This window comes from Dryobates pubescens, chromosome 5 (assembly GCF_014839835.1).
Source record: "Dryobates pubescens isolate bDryPub1 chromosome 5, bDryPub1.pri, whole genome shotgun sequence".
In the NCBI taxonomy this organism is placed as follows: Eukaryota; Metazoa; Chordata; class Aves; order Piciformes; family Picidae; genus Dryobates; species Dryobates pubescens.
Window position 1 is genome coordinate 6,983,127 of NC_071616.1, and position 22,233 is coordinate 7,005,359.

The following is a 22,233-nucleotide window of genomic DNA, read 5'->3' on the forward strand; positions in this document are numbered from 1 at the left end:
CTTGTCACATGCTTCTTAAGGAGATGGTCTATGTTCAGGGAAGCTCAGTGAGAATTTGTATGAGGTGAATATGAAAAGCATGTTTTCACTAGGAGAACTGATTGGCTCATGCCTTTACAAAATACAGAGGACAACCCTTTTATCTTTAGTTTGAAACTTGCTACCAGCGTCTAGGATGCCAGCTGCCAGGCAGTCTCATTCAGAGGTTGTTTTTACCTGCCCTTAGATGTACCCAGAGGTAAAGGACAACAACCAGCCATGCCTCCCCCCTGGTTCCTTCATCACCTGCTCCTCCGACAACACCATTCGCCTGTGGAACACTGAGAGCTCCAACATTCATGGCACAGCCCTGCACCGAAACATCCTCAGCAATGTAAGAGCCTGGGTTCGATCACCTCCCTGCCCTTGGGGTTTCCCTTTCTCATGCCCAGGCATTCCCAAGTTAATACCCAAACTTCTTTGGATCGTTAAGTCAAGACAAGCTTCTCTGTAAAAGAGCACTAGTCTGCTAAAATGTATGAAAAAACACTAAGGGAGTATCAGGTGAAAGGTAGTTTGCCTGAAAGAGTTTTGGAGACTATTGCTGTTTGCAGAAACCACCCAAGGATTCATCAAGCTTCATCTCTTCCAAAATGGCTCATGCCATGTTCTTCCAGAAAGCTGTTCCTCTGAGATATGTAACCACTTCAAGATTAGTTTGAAAAAGTTGCATTAAATAAAGACAGAGGTTTGGGAGATATCTATATCAGAGGAAGGATAATGATAACAAGCAGTGATTACTTATGGGTGGTTGTTTCCTTTCTCAGTTGAGCTGGAAGATCCATGGGCACAACAGCCCTGACCTGCCTCTTCTCAGCAATCTGCTGGCAGTGGAAAAAGTTCCTGCTTTTTCTGTTGGTTCTCAAAAGGCATGGGCTGACTTGGATGATCCCTAGAAGTCTTGGCAGATTCTGACTGTGTCCCCTGATGTATTGTGATCTCTAATCCCAGAGCTTGTCTGTTGTGTGGGAGGTGCCGTTAGTTTCTAGCTTGAAGTGAAATCTTTTGCAGGAGTGATTGTGAGACAGCTGTGAAACTTTCATCCTGCAGTATGACAGGGCTGTGTGCTTGCTGCTAGCTAAAAGATCCCTCTAACTGCAGCCTTGCTGCCAGTGAAGTGTGTGTGTTGGCCAGGAGCCCAGTTTCTAGGGCCGATGCTTTAATATTTTGTGACCAGCTCATATTTCTGGGTGTGTTGTGTTCTCAGGACTTGATGAAAATCATCTATGTAGACGACAACACTCAGGTACTTCTGGACACCGATTACAACACAGCAGGAAGTGCAGAGAAAGCTGATGCACAAGTGATGGATACAAAGGTGGGGATACGCACTGTCTGCGTGAGTCCCAGTGGGGAGCACCTGGCCTCAGGGGACAGGATAGGCACTCTCAGGTAATCCCAAAATGCTGCTGCTGCAGATTGCAGGCTGGGCAATCCAAATGAATCAAAACCAGGTCTTGCTAATTTTATTAAACACACTGCAATCAGCCATTTTGTGTCTTAGGATATATGAGTTGCAGTCTCTGAGGGAAATGCTGAAGGTGGAAGCCCATGATTCTGAGATCCTCTGTCTGGAGTACTCCAAACCTGATACAGGTAAATGCTGTGGAGCTTCTTCCCTTCTACATAGGAATGTAGTGGTGAGCAAGTCAGAATGTCCAGCCATGCTATTTCAGGTATTTCAGTGATGAGCTACTTCTGGATTTCAGAGCAGGCTTGTAGCAATGGGCCAATAAAGCCTGACATTGAAAAAGGGTTCTTTCTCATACTTGGAATATTTTAGGTTGATCTTGAAACTTCTGTCTGGTTTTATAGTGTGAAATCCAGGGGCCTTCCTTTATGTCCATGCATGGAGTTAGCTACACCATCATGTCTTACCCTTGAAAAAGCCATTTTAAAATAGTGACTGTAAGAGTGAATGACTTTTTAGTAATGGTCTTGCACACTTTTTAACTTTCTGACAGGCTTAAAGCTCTTGGCCTCAGCCAGTCGGGATAGATTGATTCACGTCCTGGATGCTGGGAAGGACTACAGCCTGCAGCAGACCCTGGATGAGCATTCTTCTTCCATCACTGCTGTGAAGTTTGCAGGTAAAGAATCATGGTCTCCCTCTGAAGCTGGAAGACTGCTGTTTTCCCATTGTGGCTGTAAACTAGTTCTAACTGCTTAAACACTGGATTAGGCCAGGCTAAAGCTGAAGCTGCTTTTTTTGTCATCTTCCAGCTGCAGAAGGTGGCATCTGACGATATTTGTGTTCTTTTTCCTTTTTGGTTTTTCTCCTCTGTTTCTTCTCCACTCAAGAAACTTCTCCTGATTGAAGTCCTCAGCATTTCTTTGGAAAGCTATTTTTTTGTTTGTGAGGAGAACTGTGGAAGTCATTCTCCAATAAACCCAGAAAGCCACAAAAACCTTTTGATGATTAACTAGTCACAAATAACTTTGTTACTGCAAACCACTCTAAAACTTTGCATGTATGGTAGTGGAGCACACAGCATCCCCAGTACTCAGTTATTACTGACAGGCAGATGTATCAGTGTGGTGTATTGTGCATTTGTAGGGAAGCAACAAGGGTTGGCTGCTCTGCCAGGGAAAGCCAGAAGGTGAGGGAGACAGAAAGGCCTCACTGGCCGTGGGGAAGTCCCATAGTACCTGAGCAAGGGGGAACAGATCATGCGCAGTAACAGTAACCAGATTCAGCCACTGGTCTGGGTCACCAGACAAATCCATAGTGATAAGACAGGTCAGCAGTTCAAGGTTAGGATCAGTCTGGAGACAGTGATCAGGGTCAGCTGCAGTTCAGTGTATGCCAGGCAAGCCCATAGCAGCAAGGTGGGTTTGAGTTCAAATTAGGAAGCAAATGGGTCAGGGTCAGGATTTGGATCCGAAGGCTGAGTGGCCAGGCATAGGTGTGTTAGGGTTCAAGGGTGAGAGCCTCAGCCCCTAAGTGAAGGGGCCTTGCTGAAGCTTCATAGCAGAGGTTCTCCAAAGCCACTGTGACACTCTTTCCAAGGAGCCCCACAGCCAGGAAAAGTTACTCTGATAGCTCTGTCTTAGCAATGAGCTGACCTCGAATGCAGCCAGCTAAACAACTAGGAGGTGGGGGAGCTGCACTCAAAGGCTGCTAGGGAAGGCCTTTGTGCTGGTTTGTCAGCCAAAATGCTGTTGTTCTCTAAGTGGGTGCAGTTCAAGTGAACTTGTGTGGTACTGGATCCATTTTTATTATGTGGAAGTTTACCAGGGGCTGCAAAAGAGCGCTAAGGGAAGAAGGGAGATCTGATCATGCAGTAACAAAGGGCAGCAAGAAACGTGGCTGACTTGAAGGACTGAAAAGTACCTGTTGCCTGTTTTCAGCTCATACTGAGTGTGAACTTGTCTCCTTGCCACAGTGTGCTGTGGCATGTAGAGAATTGACAGGTGAGCATACTTTGAGGGAGAAGACAGAATTACATCCTAATCTGTTGTGCAAAGCCTCAGTATTAAGGCCTTATGCACCCTGAGCATTAACAAACACTGTGAAGGGGCTTCTGTTTTGCTGTGGTGGGTAGGAGTCAGTCATAGCTAGTCAGGACAGGAATAAATGAGCAGTGGTAGAAATAGCAACATTTCCCCCACCTTGCATCTGCATTCATCTTTGATCAGCTCCTGCTTTTCTGTTCCAGCCAATGACGGGAAAGTGAGAATGATAAGCTGCGGGGCAGACAAGAGCATCTATTTCCGCACGGCGCAGAAGGTAACCTTGCCTCAGCTTTTTGTGCTCTTGTTGAAATAATCTCTCCACAAAGGAGCTCCTTTAAAGAGTGCTATCAGAGTTTCTGTAGGACTCTGTTGCTATTTCAGCTTTAGTGTTTCCCACTGACTCAATGTGAGAGGTTACATCTAGAAAACTAGTTCTGTGAAGCATGCAGCAGCTTCTCCCAGGCTGACCTCGCTCAGTGAGGGGCAAAGCAGAGGATTGTTAGGATATTTGCTTTTCTTTTGCTGCCAGGGCTATTGTGAGGAGTAGTGAAAGAGTATGGGCTGGAAGGAGGACTTCATTGTGCCACCAGTCTGAGCTGCTTCTGGCAGACCTGGTTAGTGGGAATCATAGAATCAATAAGGTTGGAAAAGACCTCAAAGATCATCAAGTCCAACCTGTCACCCAAGACCTCATGACTACTAAACCATGGCACCAAGTGCCACATCCAGTCCCCTCTTGAACACCTCCACGGATGGTGACTTCACCACCTCCCTGGGCAGGACATTCCAATGGCTACCAACTCTCTCTGTGAAGAACTTGCTCCTCACCTTGAGCCTAAACTTCCCCTGGTGCAGCTTGAGACTGTGTCCTTTTGTTCTGGTGCTGGTTGCCTGGGAGAAGAGACCAACCTCCTCCTGGCTACAACCTCCCTTCAGGTAGTTGTAGACAGCAATGAGGTCTCTCCTAAGCCTCCTCTTCTCCAGGCTAAACAACCCCAGCTCCCTCAGCCTTTCGTTATAGGGCTTGTGCTTGAGACCTCTCCCCAGCCACATTGCCCTTCTCTGGACATGTTCAAGTGTCTCAACATCCTTCTTAAATTGAGGGGCCCAGAACTGGACACAGTACTCAAGGTGTGGCCTAACCAGTGCTGAGTACAGGGGCACAATGACTTCCCTGTTCCTGCTGGCCACACTATTCTTGATGCAGGGTGCAATTGGCCTTCTTGGCCACCTGGGCACACTGCTGGCTCATGTTCAGCTGGCTCTCAACCAGTACCCCCAGGTCCCTTTCTGCCTGACTGCTCTGCAGCCACTCTGACCCCAGCCTGTAGTACTGCATGGGGTTGCTGTGGCCAAAGTGCTGCACCTGGCACTTGGACTTGTTGAATGCCATCATATTGGACTCTGCCCATCTGTCCAGCCTGTCAAGGTCCCTCTGGAGAGCCCTTCTAACCTCTAGCAGATCAATACCTGCTCCCAACTTGGTGTCATCTGCATATTTACTGATGATGGACTCAACCCCCTCATACAGTTCATCAATAAAGATATTGAAGAGGATGGGGCCCAGCGCTGATCCTGGGGGGACCCCACTAATGACTGGCCTCCAGCTGGATGTGGAAGGACTGGTTGTGCTGGCTGTGTGAGAAGTTTCATCTGTGTTTAGGAGTTTTCAGTAATGGGTTAGCTACCTGATTTTGACACAGCCTTTACCACACTCTTTAGACAGGAGAAGGGGTTCAGTTTACCCGAACACATCACATTGTCAGGAAGACCACTCTGTACGACATGGACGTGGACCCCAGCTGGAAATACGCAGCTATCGGATGCCAGGATCGTAACATCAGGTTAGTTTACTTCTTGTCTGGAAAATGTTTCTGCAGTAACAACTGAGTTGGCCAAGGTGGTCCCCTCTCCGTAGTTATTCCTCTAGGTTCTTTGACATGGCATTTTCACACAAATCTGAAGCCTCACCTCGAACTCTATGAGGCTGAACTCTACCTTTACTCTCACTGATAAAAAGCTGTGGGTATATCCAAATGCCCATGGAAGTCTTGTGAGAAGCTGTGAGGTCCTGTGGAATAGCTGGGACTGTAGGAGCCTAAAACTAAGATAGGTGTGCCTGCCTTTGGCCTAGTGGAATCCATTTGCTGCTGCTCTCTTTTTATCCATTTCTCCACTCTGTTTCTTCAAAGGAGGTGGGCTGTAGCTGTGTCTCCTCCTGTTTTATCTGGGTGAGATGCCCAGAGTTTTGTTTATAGCTACATACCACTACTGATGTAGTTAGCATTTGTATTCTAATGTAAATAAAGCTGCTTCCTCTCTTAACCCTTTCCTTTAGTATGAAGGAGCCACAGGTATTTTTATAGCAGGGAAGACTTACTGGGGCTTACTATGAGCTGTCCTTGCTGCAAAACCAATAGCCATTACAAGGTGTTCTCCCTCCCATTTGATCTCTCCTGCAGTGCCATGATGCTGTACTTGTCTTTGATTATTGGCTTGGGAATCAAGACTCAATTTTAATTCAGATAATGTGATATTATATTGTCTGGTCTTGTTCCTCTACATTGCTTTCAACATTGTTTCCCAAACCACTGAAGTTATCGGTGCTGATAGTTCTTAGAGGTCATTTCTGCAAATCTTGTGGCTTGACCCTGTATGTCATGTGAAATAAGGAACAGAAAAAGAAAAGGATCCTGGTGACAAGACCCACACAGCAGGATCTGGGCAAGATGAGAGATGTTGTCTTATGTCATCCCCCTCAGGGTTTTCAACATAAGCAGCGGGAAGCAGAAGAAACTTTACAAGGGATCCCAAGGAGAGGATGGCACCCTCATCAAAGTAAGCTGTTTTCTTTCTTTCTCCCATTTTCCTTTTTTTCATTCCTTATGAATGCAGCTCAGGGTTGCATGAAGTGAAATGCAAATCTGAACATGGTAGCTTTTTTCCTTCTTACTGCATACTTTGTCCCTTATCCTTCTGCTGCTTCTTCCTACCTCCGTCCTGAAGGGCTGGTGGTGTACCTGGGTTCTATCAGGCTAAAACAGGCAAGGAATCACTGGATGCTGAAGTTGATGTATAACTTCTCTCTCTGTCCTGTTTCTGAAGTGAGGCATAGGCCCATGCTGTAAAAGCAAGTAGGACTCATGGGAATGGTTTAAAGCTGTGCCAGGGGAGGTCTGAAGTGGACATTGGAAAGCATTTCTTTACCAGGAGGGTAGTCAAACACAGGAACAAGCTTTCTTACAGAGGTGGTTGATGCTCTACATCTGTCAGTATTTAAGAAGCATTTGGACAACACCCTTAATACATGCTTTAACTTGTCAGCCTTGAATTGGTCAGACAGTTGCACTTGGTAATTGTAGGTTCCTTCCAGCTGAAACAGCCTAGTTTATTATTGATGGGTGTGAACATCTGGGTAAAAAGGGAGAGCAAAGCAAACAGCTTCAGCATCAAATCTTCTCTTCTCTTTCTCTTTGCCTATTTTATTTCCTACAAAGAGTGGTTGGTTTTTTTTTTTAGCTAGAGTGATGAAAGAGTCACACTGCACTGTGCTGCTGGTAAACTCAGGTGCTTGATTATATCCTTTTCAGACCACAAACCATGAACTATTGCTGGGAGCTGGATTTTTGGTTTTAATATCCCTTGGTTTGGGTGTTTTGTTGGTTTTGGGGTGTTTTTTTTCCATGTGTGGCTCAAGTAGGGAATCTTAATTATTTTTCATGTTGCTTTGTTCATGTTTAGGACAATTACATAACCAAGGGATTAGAGTTTTCATGTTGCTCTGAGATAATATACATTGCAGTCTAACAAGGGGTAGCCGAACAGTGACACTGGAAGCAAAAGACACAGCAACAAACTAAATATAACCAAATAAAGATATAATTGTTTAGATACCATGTCTCCCTCAAAACCCAGACATTTTTGCTCAGTTCTTTAAAGTTCTACAGAGGACAAAGCAGGACAATTGGTGACAGCGGCTGTATTTGTTGTGTAGTGCCACCTCACACCTAGTGAGGCATTTGGAAGGGATTTTGTGTTTGATCCAAGGTAAAGCAACAAATGAGTATACATGAAAAGAAAAACCAGCTCAACTCAAAGAGTTGGAAATGCTGGAGATTTGATAGCATCATTATCAAAGACAGTTTCTTGTGGTAGTGTTGAGTTCTTTTTTTGTTCCTCTCCTCAATCAATGCAGGAATCATTTAAGAATTCATTAAATCTGTCCACTCTGATAATTTTTGCAGGGTGTTTGTGGCATGTGAGTGTGGCTTTGTGTTTTTCTTTTGATCTTTGTGGTTAAAAGGAGGTAGGAGAGAATAGAATAGAATAGAATAGACCAGACCAGGCTGGAAGAGACCTTTGAGATCATCGAGTCCAACCCATCATGCAACACCATCTAATCAACTAAACCATGGCACCAAGCACCCCATCCATTCTCTTCCTAAACACCTCCAGTGATGGTGACTCCACCACCTCCCCGGGCAGCCCATTCCAATGGCCAATCACTCTTTCTATGTAGAATTTCTACCTAACATCCAGTCTAAACCTCCCCTGGTGCAGCTTGAGACTGTGTGCTCTTGTTCTGGTGCTGGTTGCCTGGGAGAAGAGACCAGCCCCCACCTGGCTACAACCTCCTTTCAGGTAGTTGTAGAGAGCAATAAGGTCTCCCCTGAGCCTCCTCTTCTCCAGGCTAAACAACCCCAGCTCCCTCAGCCTCTCCTCATAGGGCTTGCGCTCCAAACCCCTCACCAGGTTTGAGAGAGAGGTGTAAGTCTGTCCAGTGGTGGTGCTGCCTTCAGAATAGAATAGAATAAACCAGGTTGGAAAAGACCTTTGAGATTATCGAGTCCAACTTATCACCCAACACCATCTAATCAACTAAACCATGGCACCAGGAGCCCCATCCACTCTCTTCTTAAACACCTTCAGTGATGCTGACTCCACCACCTCCCTGGACAGCCCATTCCAATGGCCAATCGCTCTTTCTGTGAAGAACTTCCCCTAATTCCAGCCTAAAACTCCCCTGACACATTACTGCATTCAATATAAGTGTCTTTAACATCTGATTAGGTTGGAGATAGTTTTAAGTTTAGTTGGGTTGGAGATGCATCCTGGGATGCTGGATAGCCTGGTCATCAATTTGGAGTCCTGCAGGGAGCTACTTATGTTTTATTCTGTTAACTAATGTGACTCTCTTGGGTATTCTGGACCATTTTCATGAAGTTTGAAGGCACTTTCTCACCAGCTCTTTGCACTTCTCTCCTAAACCAGGTACAAACAGATCCATCTGGTCTTTATATTGCAACCAGCTGTTCTGACAAGAACCTCTCCATCTTTGATTTCTATTCTGGCGAGTGTGTGGCAACCATGTACGGACATTCAGGTAAGGCACCTGAACTCTGGAAATGGATATTTTCTGCTGATGACTATGCAGCAGGGTCTGATATCAGAAAAAGCTTTCTGATCACAGAACCACAGAATGTTAGGGGCTGGAAGGGACCTCGAAAGTGCAACAAGTGCAACCCCGCTGCCAGATGGGGATCATCTGGGGTCACACAGGATGGTTCCTCCCTAAAACTAGAGTTTACCCTGAAGCTGTTTTGGAGTAGGTTATAGTTGAATGGAGTTGTAAAAGCTTGCTTCCTTGTAATTCCAGCTTTTTTCAGACTGCACTTTGCATTGCAGAACACAGTCACCCACATGCTTGTCAGGCCATGTATTTGTTTACAGAGTTTTTCTAATAGCCCTTAAGGCAGTTGGTGTTTTTTTGGGGTATGTTAAGTTTCATCACATACCCTCAGCTCCTACCACACAGGGGCTGTTGTGTCATAAAGAGACTTCAGTCTTGGTGCTTAATTTTGTTGTTCCCTTTCCATGCCAAGCCTAGAATCCGTGTTAAATGCTTATGGTAATTGGGGCATATTGATCTGTGAAGCGTGTTGGCTTTCATCAGCATTGGAGTTACAGATAGGCTGTTTGGCTAATGATCTCTTCTGCCCATTGGCAGGGAATGTAGTTTTATTTTGTTTTCATTTTCTTGTGCTTTATTTCACACAGAGATTGTAACTGGGATGAAATTCAGTAACGACTGCAAACATCTGATCTCTGTTTCCGGTGACAGGTAAGAGAAGCTTGTTTGTATCAGCTTATGCCATCTCACACTAGATGTATTGTGTGTCCTGAAGGAAGGTAGATTTTTTTTTTTTAATCTTGTAATAAAAAAATGTTTTATGAATTACAAATACATTTCAGAGCTTTCTGAATCTTAATTTTCTGCTGTGGGCTGAGCTCACAGTGCTTGTATTAACCTTCTGTGGAATGAGGCGCTCATTCGAAGTATATCCCCTGTGGTTTTCTGAGTGTAAGTACTGTTCCCTGCTGGAAAGGAGACAGGAATATGGCCTGTTTCCTCACCAGCCTTCAGGTCTGTAATGTAAGGCAGCTTGTGATGTTCTTACCAGTGATGCCAAAACCTTGTCTTACAGTACTCCTGTTGGTGAGGTGAACGAGCCTGTCTTGCAGCAAAAGGGACAGGCCTATCACCATTCTTTGCTCCTGTCCATCTGGTCCCCTTCCCCGCTACCCTAAGTCAGCTGTGCTGTGGCTGACCCCTCATTAAGCTGATTCAGGTCACTACATCAGCCCCCTCCCCCTGAGCTGAGTTTTCTGCTGATTTAGTGAGCTAAATCAGGTCACCAAAAGCTTAAGTAATCACTAGACAGAGCCCAAGGGAAAAAGGGAGAGGATGTGCCTAACGTGATGATTGCAGAGGTGAGTGGACCTGCCACTTTGGGAATTGGTGAATGCTTAAATCTCAAATGCTTAGGTACTTAAACACTAAAATACATTTTTTCCTTTGAGAAAGATGGTTCCTGAAGTAGATTTCAAGGCCAGAGCAACCCAGATTCTCTACCTCTTTTCTATTAATAAAACAATTGAACTGGTAAAAGAGTTTTAGAAGGCGAGTTGTTACAGAACATAGAATATATCACCTTAAGTCTCTTTAGTTGGTTATTTCTGTCTTTCAGTAAGAAGTAAGTTTAGTTTCTCTCTTTCTTTGCCTTTCATGTGAGTGAATAGATTAGGGGAAAAGTTGCAAAAGAGAGTCCTTCTTTTTTTGTGGATTTCTGATAAATTCCAGAAGCATGGAAGGTTTGAGGTCCCTAGTGATCCTTGTAATTTAGGGCAACATTCTCTTGCTCACCACGAAGAAACAAATAGTATTTTTAACTGAGGGTGTGAAGGAGGTGGAAAAGAAGTGAGGAAAGGATCCTGAAGAACTTTGCTGTAAGGACATGCAGAAGCATGTTTTTCAATGGAGAACAGGGAGATAGTCTGTTCACACACATCAGCATGTGCAGAGAATAAAACAGAATAGAAAGAAAACAGATGAGGAAGGGCACAAGGACTGGAAGACCCATGTGAGAAAAGCACTGCAAGGGGAGAAGAAAACAGGCAGCAAAAGGAGTAGGTGGGAACATGCTTTGTGTGGAATGCTTTATGTTCATACTGTTTGCTGCTCTGGCTCTGCAACTGTGGGGGGTGGCAAAAATGAACAAACCAGATTTGCCTTCTGAATTTTGTTTCCTGCTCTTCAATACTTTTCTCAGCAGCAGTTGATGGTTGCTGTTACTCTGGAAAGAGCTGCTGCTTGAGGGGAAGCAGCTGGCTGCCTGGGGTTGCCATAGTTCCCAGATGCAGTGCCTCACCACTTTCTGCTGGCTGAAAAGCTGTGGCGGGAGGATGACGGCACACTCGCTGTTGATGGGAAGCGTCTGTGCATGGCTTCAGTAGCTGGGAGTGATGCTCCTGAGCGTTGTGACAAAGGCAGAGGCACTGGGGGCAAGAAGGGAAGGTTTAGTTTTTCATTCAAATCACCACAGACCACAAAGTGGGGCTTCTGTTTTCTTTTTGAGTGGTAGGGATATAAAAGCCTTTGAAAATGTCTTTTCACAAGAGGAGACAACAGAGAAGGTGCAGGCGTCCAGGATCCTGGCACATTCAGCGCTTGCCTCCGGTCAGGGAGACTGAAATTCGTGGCCATTGTTCAAAATAGCAGAGCACATGGATTTTTACAGACTAGCAAGGAAGAAGGGAAAGCCCCTCACTGAAAACTCCTTTGTGAATTGGAGTGCCCATGAGTATGGTGGCACTGACGGGCCTTGAAGAAGTGGATTAAATCCTCTTTGAATTCCAGAGCGGGCTGCAGGGTTTTGTGAGCGATAGCAAAAGCACCACCTCTGTTTCTACGTCAGTATGAGTGTATCCAGCTAGACAGGAAAGATGGGCGAGATGAAAAGAGTTAGTGCTGAGTTTAAAGTTCAAAGAGAATGGTGCTTATTTTACATTCTAGTAGCTGATGATGAGATACGGTGTTCTCTAACATGATGTGGAGTTTTTCCTTTATTTGATTTAGGTTTTAGCCAGATGTCTAGCCTGGAGAAGAAAAGGATCAGGGGTGACCTCATTGCCCTCTACAACTACCTGAAAGGTGGTTGTAGCCAGGAAGGGGTTGGTCTCTTCTCCCAGGCAACCAGCACCAGAACAAGGGGACACAGTCTCAAGCTGCGTCAGGGGAGGTTTAGACTCGAAGTGAGGAGAAGGTTCTTCACTGAGTGAGTCATTCGTCATTGGAATGTGCTGCCCAGGGAGGTGGTGGAGTCACTGTCCCTGGAGGTGTTCAAGAGGAGATTGGACGTGGCACTTGGTGCCATGGTCTAGTCGTGAGGTCTATGGAGACAGGTTGGACTCGACGATCCTCGAGGTCTCTTCCAACCTTAGTTATACTGTGATACTGTCTGAAGAAAGTGAGATCATGTTGTTTGTTTATCCTCTCTCAAACACTTTTGAATCCATTGACCAAATTCTTTAGGAGTTTCCTGAAGGGCATCCGAGTGAAATATTAGGAGCGCCCTGAGTACAAAAAGCACTGCCCAGAGACTCTATGGGATGGTGGCCATGAGGAAGGCCTCACCCTTGGGAGCAGTTGCAATCAGATGCTTCAGCTTAGCCACTGTCAGAGGGTGCAAAGAAACTCTGTAGGCTCCTCTTATCCTCCTGACCACTGAGGAACTTGTCATGGCATTTCCTCCAGCAGCTGGTCAGATAGGAGTCTGTGCAAATATCTCCGTGGTTGTTCTTGCCCACAGGGAGTCAGCCAGGCAGGTTTTAGCCTTTTGTCATGAGGTTTGTGATGGGATTGAGTTTCTGTAAAGCTGTTTCTGTGTGTGTGTGTCTCCCTGCCACAGGCAGAAGGGTGGTTCTTTGCCTCCACAATGGGAACTGATGTCAATAAACTGAGCTGAGACTTGACCTAAGCCTCACCCTTTCCTCTTCCAGCTGTATCTTCATCTGGCGTCTGAGCTCAGAGATGACCATCAACATGCGGCAGCGACTGTCTGACATGAAGCAGAGAGGGAAGCAGGCAGAAAAGTCTCCTCCACACAAAGCAACTGGACTCATGAGGTGAGCAGAATAGGCTGGGAAGAGGTGACCTGCTTTCTAGGGTTTAATGAAGAGGTATGGCATTGAGATGCAACTGTAAGGTTCCTGCTCTCTTCAGCAAAAAGTTCTCTTGTTCTTCTGTTGCATTTGCCATGGGTTTTGTGCCTCCTTTCTTTGGATACAGAAGCCTGACTATGATCTTCCAGACATACTTAGTGGTGTTTAACTGATGACAATATATATGCAATGCCCCTTGTATCTTTATTGAGTTGAATGTTGTGGTCAAAAGCTTTAATAAGCATCTTACCCAGCAATACCAAAACTGGTACATAGCATCCCACCAGAGAAGCCTTGCTCCTTCATGAAGAAAGCTCTCTGGACCTAGGCTGAATGTGATTTCAAAGCTGTTTTCTGCAGTGTCACTACTAAAGTATGAGCTGTTTGAGTTTGCCATTTTGATTATCGTTCTGGAAGAGTCCTTGCAGTTGTGCTGTTTCTTTGTGAGATATTTTCCAGAGGCTTTGAAAAAGGTCACCTAAAAATAATTGTAGTATAAACAATAAACACAAAAATCATTTCCATGGGAAAAGTTCTTGGCAGCTAAATCATGTTATTATTTTTTGCTCAGCAAACAGCATGTCTAAAAACAGATTTGCCACGGCCTAGAAACTGAGTATATCTAAATTTATCTGGTGACCTTTCTTTAAAAAGTGGTGCTTAAAGACAGACTCTGTTTTTTAAGCAGAGCAAGAGTGACAGGGGATTATGGATTATTAGGGTAATATATTTGGTTTCTCTGTAGTTAGTAAGTAGCTGAGACTGACTGGACTGTTAGCAGTGCAGGAGAGGGTCCTGAAGAAGCCAATGTGGGATCAAAGTGGAGAAAAAAGAGCACACAAAAAACTTTCATGGCATGTTCCGCAATTTTCCCCCTCCAAATGACTACAAATTGAGTTCTGGATACACAATTGCCAAAGCACTGGAGGACTTACCACAGTGGTGGTTGTGTTGAGTATCACAAGGACCTTCCCACTCCCTTTGGGAGCAAGTAATGTTGAAACAAGTCTGTCTGCATAGTTTCATTTGGGAAAGTCTTGATCTGCTCATTCTTGAAACGAGTCTTGTCTAGTAAGTGCTTTTGGTGTGGATGCTGGGAGAACTCAGGAAGCCTTTTTTTCTAGCCAAAATTCTGGAGCTGTCAGGCAACATGCTTTTTATAGCAGACTCTCCATCGCTCCAGCAGCTGCAGCCTTGCCCTATGCAGGCTCAGCCAGTGACAGATAATCCCGGTCCTCTTCCGCATTAGGTGATACTTGTTTCCGTCACAGACGCTTGCTGAAGGGCGGTGTTACTGCCACGCCAAGCCCAGAACTATTAAACTTGTTTGGTAACCTCTTTGCAAGCCTGGAACCTACTTGTCTGGTCAGCTCTGAAAGCTTGTTTTCAGTTTTGATCGACTGCCGTGGTCACTGGCGATCTGCAAAGACAGAACTCCAGAGCATTTTTGGACTGAGAAGTGAATATGGAGGAAGAGCCTCTTGGACCAGCGTTACTGAGGTGGGAGAAGGAAAGCTAATGAACTCGAGTAAGATTGGTTTTCTAGGTGCCCTGTACCTGCTCTGGTTGTGTTGCCAAAATCTGGCTGTGTAGGTTGCAGTGGAGAGCTGGGTTGCTCCTTGCAGTGTAAAACTGTTGTCTCAAAAGGACTTGCAGTAGCATAAGCAAGCCGCCTGCCTGGTGATACATCATTTCTTCTACTAGGTTTTCTCTGGAATAGTGTTGCTAGAATTTGGTGAGAGAAGTGATGCATTCTGCTAGCTCCATACTTTGAGTGTATGACAGGAGGAGTAATCAAAATGATACTGGAGAAACAAAACTGAGCAGAGAAGGCAGTGGGGAGCTGAAAATTTCCGGTTTAGGGCAGTGCTGTCTTTATCCAGCTGCAGCTGGCAGGGAGGGAATTGGCCCAGTTTAGTAATATCTGAAGTGTAAACACACAGAAGATGCCTTTCTGGGTCAAACCAGAGCTCCATGAAGCCCAGTATTCTGCCTGTGACAGTGGTGATGCAAGATGCTGTTTAGTGAGATGCTCTGTGAGCCTTGTTTTATGAACCTTTCTAGCCCATTTGTCTCATGCTCAGTTGTTATGTTAGGGGTGCTGGGAGGTGCATCTCTACCTGTTCCCTTTAGTATTTGGTCACAGACCCATTATCCCCTGAATTTGTGTAAATCCTTTTTGAACTTTGCAATATCATCTGCTTCTGCAACCTCCTTTGGTGATGTGTTCCCAGGGTTCACTGTTGTCTGTGGAGAGAAGGACTTTTTTGTCTCTATAAAACTATAATCCTGCTACTTTCACTGGAAGCTCCCTGCTTCTGAATGTTGTGATCTTTGGTCAACTGTCCTTCTACATCCAGCTATCTCTAGTCCCCGTGGATTTGTAAACCTTCACCATGACCTCTCTTCATCCAGCCTTCTCTCCAAGCTGACCCTTTCCAGTCCCTCCAAAAACTTCTAGAAAGACTAAATCTTCTGAAGGGTTTTTTCTGACTCAACCTCTCTTCATCCAACCTTCTCTCCAAGCTGACCCTTTTCAGTCCCTCCAAAATCTTCTAGAAAGTCTAAATCTTCTGAAGGGTTTTTTCTGACTCAGCCTCTCTTCATCCAACATTCTCTCTAAGCTGACCCTTTTCAGTCCCTCCAAAAACTTACAGAAAGACTAAATCTTCTGAAGGGTTTTTCTGACTCATCTTCATGGGACGTTGTGTTATTTTGGATATCATCTGACCTGTGTGACCCACAGTTCTCCACAGTGCCCCTGGGAGGCTTTCAGTTCTGCCTTCAGGTTGTGACAATTGCAGATGTCTGCTTTTCTTTCATCTGCTGAACATGAGGAGCTTTGATTGTTTGGGATAACAGAACTTGTGCTTGACTGATGGTGCTGGTACATTTTGGATTTGAAGCAGTTATCTTTTCAGAGAAGGAACCCTGTAAAAGCCTTACCACAGGGGTTTGATTTTTGATTCAGGTTTAAAACAGCTTGCCTTAATTTTTGGGAGGGAAGCTTTACATGGATTCTACTGTGGAATGTTTTGCAGGGCTTGTAGTCAGGTTTGAGCTGAGCAGTTCTATATTTTTCATTTTAAAAATCATGTTTTCCATTTCACTGAAGCTCTAGTATAAATTAACACCAGATAGAAACATTATCCAAATTAAATATGGATGCTGAAGAAGTTCTCTGTGTGTCAGATATATTTGGAAGGAAGACCTCCTTATCAAATTCTCAGTGAGGCTTTGGTCCAGCCCAGCAAAGCTGTGTGGTTTCCAGGGTTCCGAACGGGGCATGCTTTTGATGCCAGATCAGAAGTGGTGCCCGAGTCTGTGCTGAATGACTGCCATTGGAATGCCAGGGAAACTTTGAAGTCAGCAGCACTGAGATCTTTCTGTGGGGAAAAGCAGGGTAACTTTCTTTTTAAAACCCTCAGGCACCTTGTGTGTGTGTGGGGGGGACAGGGTGGTAGGAAGTGGGAAGCAATCTGCTAGTGATCCCTGCCACGTAGAATGCTGCAGTTTCATAAACATGCCCCTAAAGCTGAGGGTTTAAGTAGCACAAGATCAGAGTGAGAATGCTGACAAACATACTTCTTTAAAATGGATACTTGCCATTCTTGTCTGTTTTGTTTTGAGAAGAGAAGGAAGAGTTGAATTCAGGACACACACGAAGAGAGAGAGGACCTAACATCAGATATCTTAACACTAGAACTCCAAAAGGAAAAATGTTTTCACTGTGAGGGTGACAGAGCACTGGAACAGGCTGCCCAGGGAGGTTGTGGAGTCTCCCTCTCTGGAGATATCCAAACTCACCTGGATGCATTCCTGTGTAATGTGGTGTAGGTGGCCCTGCTCTGGCAGGGGGGTTGGACTAGATGATCTTTCGAGGTTCCTTCCAGCCCCTGAAATTCTGTGATAAAGATATGTGGCCTTTTAAAGTCTGTGTATGTGTCCTGAAAACTTCCTAATTTAAGGTCCTTCCCTGCCATTGACTCTGTTCTGGCAGATCCTTCAGAGACTAGGAGCTGATTCTGCCCAGCTGTATAGCGACAAGATCCAGGCATGGTACTAAAATGGAATAGTTCTTCAGGAAAAGAAGACGACAAGAGCAAGGGCAGTTAAAATCCTTGCTCTGAGTCATGTATGTGATGAGAACTGGACATGTCTGTACATGCCCTTCTGGAATAGCTACTCTCAAACACTGTTCTGGTATAATGATGCACTGTTTGGCTTTGGCTGAACCCACTCTCAGCAGGAATTCAGCAAAACCCAGAACTCTTATTTCTTTGCTTTCTAAGTACTCTTGTGTGATGTTCAGGAGTATCTCAGTTTCAAGTCAGTGGACCTAAGATTCTTTTGAAAGCCCTTTTCAGTTATCTCCCTTCAAGTCACAGGACTGAGTTTGAAAAACATATTTAAGTTGTAAAAAGGAGGCTGTAGAAGAGGGGCATGGATTTTTGCTGGGATAATGCAAGATAACCCTACCTTTGTATCAAACACGTGTGACTTCATAATTCATTTGGCACTTCCTGTGTGGTATGGAAACCCCTCCCCGCCTCAACCATTCTCTTACTCAGCTCCTTTGAGGCTATTGGAACATGCTTTTATCCCCACTACTAGTTTTGTCTGTCACCATCTGATGGATAGAGGGGATCTTTCTATTTGTAACATGAAACACATTAATAGCATTCTTCTTCATTGACAGTACATGCAGGAGTTTAGTGAAGGTAGCCTTGCCTTGCCATATCACCTCATCATAGTGAGGTATCCAACCAGTTGGATGTTAGTGTTTAATAGTCCCACACTCCTTCCTTAATAAACTCCTCAACCAACTATAATTAATACAAGCAGAAGTAACTATGGAAGTAACTGTTGAAGTTACTGATAGAGGGTTAACATACCATATAGAAATGTAATATACCTCATGGGATGCAATATGGCAGAACCTTAAATGTGCTGAGGGGCTTGAGCTTTGTTGATAATCCCCTGCTTAGACACAAGAATCTGAAAGTGACAACATGGACACAGAAGGAGACAGTAGAAAAGATAGAGAGATTGACAAACTCAAATCAAATGTCAAAAGTAGATGGGGACAACACAAAACTGTTTCACTGAAGAACTCTGCAGACTACTTCCCTGTTTCACTCTTTTTGCCAGAATGCCTCAAAGCTCATTTGAAAGCATAGTTCCTGCTCAGCATTCTCAATCAAATGGAAATTAATGTTCTGCCACTATATGGGAAGGGAAAAGATTAAAATACCTGAACTAATTCTTTCCACATTTTAATCCTGCCTGGTATCTGTTAGCTACAGGAGAAGCTGGTCCTTTGCCAGACTGCTCTGTATTTGGTGGCTGAGCTATTTTTACTTCATGAATAATGCTTGGCACTCAACACCCACCAGTGATACCCTACAAAATGTCACTAATGACAAGTTTGACACTGCAGCTCAAGGCCGTGGAGTGGGTGCTGCTCAGATTGATTCGTTAGAGATTCTTTGTTCAATTATTGCCCCAAGTGAGTTTGTTCGTTTGGTTCTATTGACTGAAGGGGTGGAGGGAGAGGAGACAGGGAAGATAGAGTTTGGTGTTGGTAAGTGCCCTTGATTTGGTGTTGGGGAATTCTATGCAGGGTATGCCTCTGAGGTCTGAGTGGGAACACTTGTCTGATCTGCTTTGATTAAAGACCTGCCCCCAGTATGTTTTACATTATTGTTTGTGGCTGAAGGCTAAGAAAGACAGCATGGTGCTTTTATGGTGTGTGGGCTGTGCCTTCAGGTTCTGCCTGGTGCAATCCTTGATGTGAACCTGTCTCTTATGTGATAATTTACCATATACCAAGTTGTTGTCAAACAAGGAGTATCTCTATGACACTTTTGATGTGTAAAACAGTTCCAGAGAAGAAATGCTTAAGGCTGGGTAAAACATTTGCCTTTCAAATATGTTCTACCATCTTGACCTTATCAGTTTGCAGGGTCTGAAGTGGAAGGCCAAGTTTTAATTCTGTTTGACTTTCACAGACTCATTTACTTCTGTTCTGGTTTCTGCCATCCTTCTGCACACATGAGCTGATTGCTGTGTCAGGCTCTGCACAGCCTTGTGCAGAAGTTAACTTGCCGTTTCTCAGAGATGGGATTTGGTGGAGCAAAGGCAGTTTGGGAGAGTTGAGGCAGCCTGCTGAGTGTGAATGGAGAGAAGGCAAAGAACTGCCTGGTGTAAGGATTGAAATGATGGGCAGTTCTTGAGATAGACCATAATACTCCTTCTAATTCCTACCTCTCAGGCACGAGTCCATCTCTGCTCTGAATTCTGTGCCTGCGCTCTCATCAGACAGCGACAAGGATGGTGAAGACGAAGGGAATGATGAAGATGAATTGCGTGGGTTGCAGTCTTTCCACATTCAGTCCAACTGCAGCACTGAGAGAGACTCAGGTATGAATGGGAGAGGGGCAGACTTGGAGAAAAAAATGGGGTGAATGGGGAGTGGGGGGAAGATGAATGACACTGGCTTATATATAGCAAGACAGAAGGAGAAAGACCAAGTCAGAAATGGGTGGACCAACACCAATGGCTAATGTGGAGTTGTCCATTCCCATAGCTGAGGAGGGGTACACTTTGGAGTTCTCTGACTAGAAATGTAGTTGATAAATTGCCAGGTTTCTTGCAAGTTCAAGCTAGCCAAACAAATATTGGATTAGTGCCCTGGATTTGTGTCTGCAAGCTATTAGGAATCCATAGAAGCCAAAACATATCTTATGTAGGGTTCTAGAGATGTCTGGTAAAACTTACATTACAGATTACTGTTACTAATATGAGGTATTTTTCTACTGATGGTAGCAGTGTATTGGGGCAGGGTTTTTTTTCCCCAGCCTTTGGTGAGTCACTGCACTGTGAGCAGGTGTTCTGCAATAGATCTGCTGAGTCTGTGAAAATCTTACGTAAAACAGTACAGTTCCTTTGAAAGCTTGATGCAATGATTTGGTAGTCTGTGGGAAAGCATATGTGGGCAGTGGTCTGTCCAAAAGGTATAGGAATGCTGTCTTTGAGGAAAGATGAGGCAAGAGGTCTTTCAAAAGCTGTACTGCTGGCCAAGGATGTCAACTAGCTGCATATCTTTTGTCCTTTTCAGATCCAGACCTTACCCTCTCCAGAAGCCTTTCCCATTGGGAAATGAGGAGGGTGAGTTGCTAGACCTTCAAAGTGTATTTCTTGTCATAGGGAAACTGGAAAAGAAATTCTCACAGAGAGTGAAAACTTTTGCACTGTTGGGAAAGGTATAGTTGTGGTGGGAAACCCTTGAGAAGCCTCTCTGTGAAGAGAAACTTGGGGGTGGCAAAATAGAGCCTTGTTTAAGAGACAGCTTCACTTGGGATTTTTGCATTGGTATCTTTCCACGCTTTAGCCCCTTCATTTCTGGGCTGAATCTCATGTGGTGCTGAAGCTGATAGTATACTTGGATCCAAGATGGGCATTTAAATGTTTAGTTCTGCAAGAAGCAGCAACAGAAGTATCGTCTGTACTTGATGGCTTATGCTTAAGGGAGAGACTGTAAGCTGTTTCACAGAGAGCTTTGGGGCTTTTGTGGAGGCAGACATAATGATGTTTCTCCTGTGGGTCCTGTATTTTCTCTCCTGTTTTCCCATTGACAGAACTCTGTCCCTAAGACTGTCTTTCGATTCCCTTCAGGCCAAAGAGCTAGCAGCGATCCAGCGCTCGGAGGCGGCGATGAGCAAGATGCCGCGGCAGCGCGGGCGCTGGTCCCAGCCGAGCAGCAGCATAGAGATGACCGTGAAATCCATGCTCGACCTGCGCCAGCTGGAGTCTTTCTCTGCTTCCCGTTCTCCAAGCAGAGACTCACTGTCTCAAAACAGCAATGGGGATGACAGAGAAGAACAGGCAGATCTCCCTGTGCACATCAACAAAGTAAGGGCAGTACTGCTCTGAGGAGGTGAATCTACTCTGAGCGCACCTGTCCTGCTTCTGTTTGATCACCTATGTTTATTACTACCTGTTACACTATGTTTATACCTATATATATGTTTATTACTAATGTTACAACGTCATCTATAACCTGATGCTGTTATAAAATCATAGAGTCATAGAATTGTTAGGGTTGGAAGGGACCTCGAGGATCATCTAGTTCCAACCCCCCTGCCATAGGCAGGAATACCTCAGGTTGCTCAGAGCCACATCCAGCCTGGCCTTAAAAGCCTCCAGGGATGGGGCCACCTCCCACCTCCCTGGGCAACCTGTTCTGGTGTCTCACCACCCTCATGGTGAAGAACTTCTTCCTAACATCCAATCTGAATCTAGCCATTTCTAGTTTTTTTTTCCATTCCCCCTAGTCCTGTCACTACCTGGCACCCTAAGAAGTCCCTTCCCAGCTTTCTTGTAGGCCCCCTTCACATACTGGAAGGCCACAGTAAGGTCTCCGTGGAGCCTTCTCTTCTCCAGACTGAACAGCCCCAACCCACACAGCCTGTCCTCATAGGAGAGGTGCTCCAGCCCTCTGATCATCCTCATGGCCCTTCTCTGGACACATTCTAGCACGTTCAGATTCTTGCTGTAACAGAGGCTGCAGAACTGGATGCAGTACTCTGGGTGGGGTCTCACCAGAGCAGAGTAGAGGGGGACAATCACATCCCTCAACCTGTTGGCTGTGCTTCTCTTGATGCAGCCCAGGATGTGATTGGCTTTCTGGGCTGCAAGTGCACACTGGTGGTGGCTCATATTGAGCTTCTCATCCCCCAGTATCCTCAAGTCCTTTTCTTTAGGACTGCTCTCAAGCCAGTCACTGCCCAGCCTATATCAGTGCTTGGGATTGCCCTGACCCAGATGCAGGACCTTGCATTTGGTCTTATTGAAGTTGTCATGGGCCCACCTCTCCAGCCTGTCAAGGTTCCTCTGGACCCCTGTTCTTTATGTCTTTAGCGCTGACTCTAAAACCCAGCTGAGAAACTTGTTTAGATAACTCCTTTGTTGTTGGTACTCCTGGGATGTGTGACTCTGCCACAAGTTTCATTCCAATGATGGGGATTACTTCACATTTTCTTTTAGCTTTTTGATTCTTTATGGCAAAAATAAACTGAGAAGCTGAGCTTGAAACAACAGATGTGTACCTGAGTCCCTCATAGCTCACTGTGCAGGGGTGCTCATATGATGCTGTGCTAGATTATCAAGTTCTCTTTAATCTTTACATTGATGGGTCACAGCAGGTAAAGCGTGCTCATACCTCAGAAAGCTAGT

The 22,233-nt window shown here is 45.0% G+C and overlaps 1 protein-coding gene across 1 annotated transcript in view; it reads left to right on the plus strand.

The window, feature by feature from the left end:
• Positions 1 to 22,233, plus strand: part of MAPKBP1 (mitogen-activated protein kinase binding protein 1) — a 119,205-nt gene that overhangs the window by 79,150 nt on the left and 17,822 nt on the right. Inside the window, exons 11-23 of the mRNA XM_054161510.1 lie at positions 227 to 373; positions 1,247 to 1,431; positions 1,544 to 1,635; positions 2,004 to 2,129; positions 3,699 to 3,769; positions 5,218 to 5,339; positions 6,258 to 6,333; positions 8,767 to 8,878; positions 9,553 to 9,616; positions 12,835 to 12,960; positions 19,271 to 19,419; positions 20,117 to 20,166; positions 20,674 to 20,910. Coding sequence (XP_054017485.1) covers positions 227 to 373; positions 1,247 to 1,431; positions 1,544 to 1,635; positions 2,004 to 2,129; positions 3,699 to 3,769; positions 5,218 to 5,339; positions 6,258 to 6,333; positions 8,767 to 8,878; positions 9,553 to 9,616; positions 12,835 to 12,960; positions 19,271 to 19,419; positions 20,117 to 20,166; positions 20,674 to 20,910 — 1,557 coding nt within the window. The remainder of the gene's footprint in view (positions 1 to 226; positions 374 to 1,246; positions 1,432 to 1,543; positions 1,636 to 2,003; positions 2,130 to 3,698; positions 3,770 to 5,217; positions 5,340 to 6,257; positions 6,334 to 8,766; positions 8,879 to 9,552; positions 9,617 to 12,834; positions 12,961 to 19,270; positions 19,420 to 20,116; positions 20,167 to 20,673; positions 20,911 to 22,233) is intronic.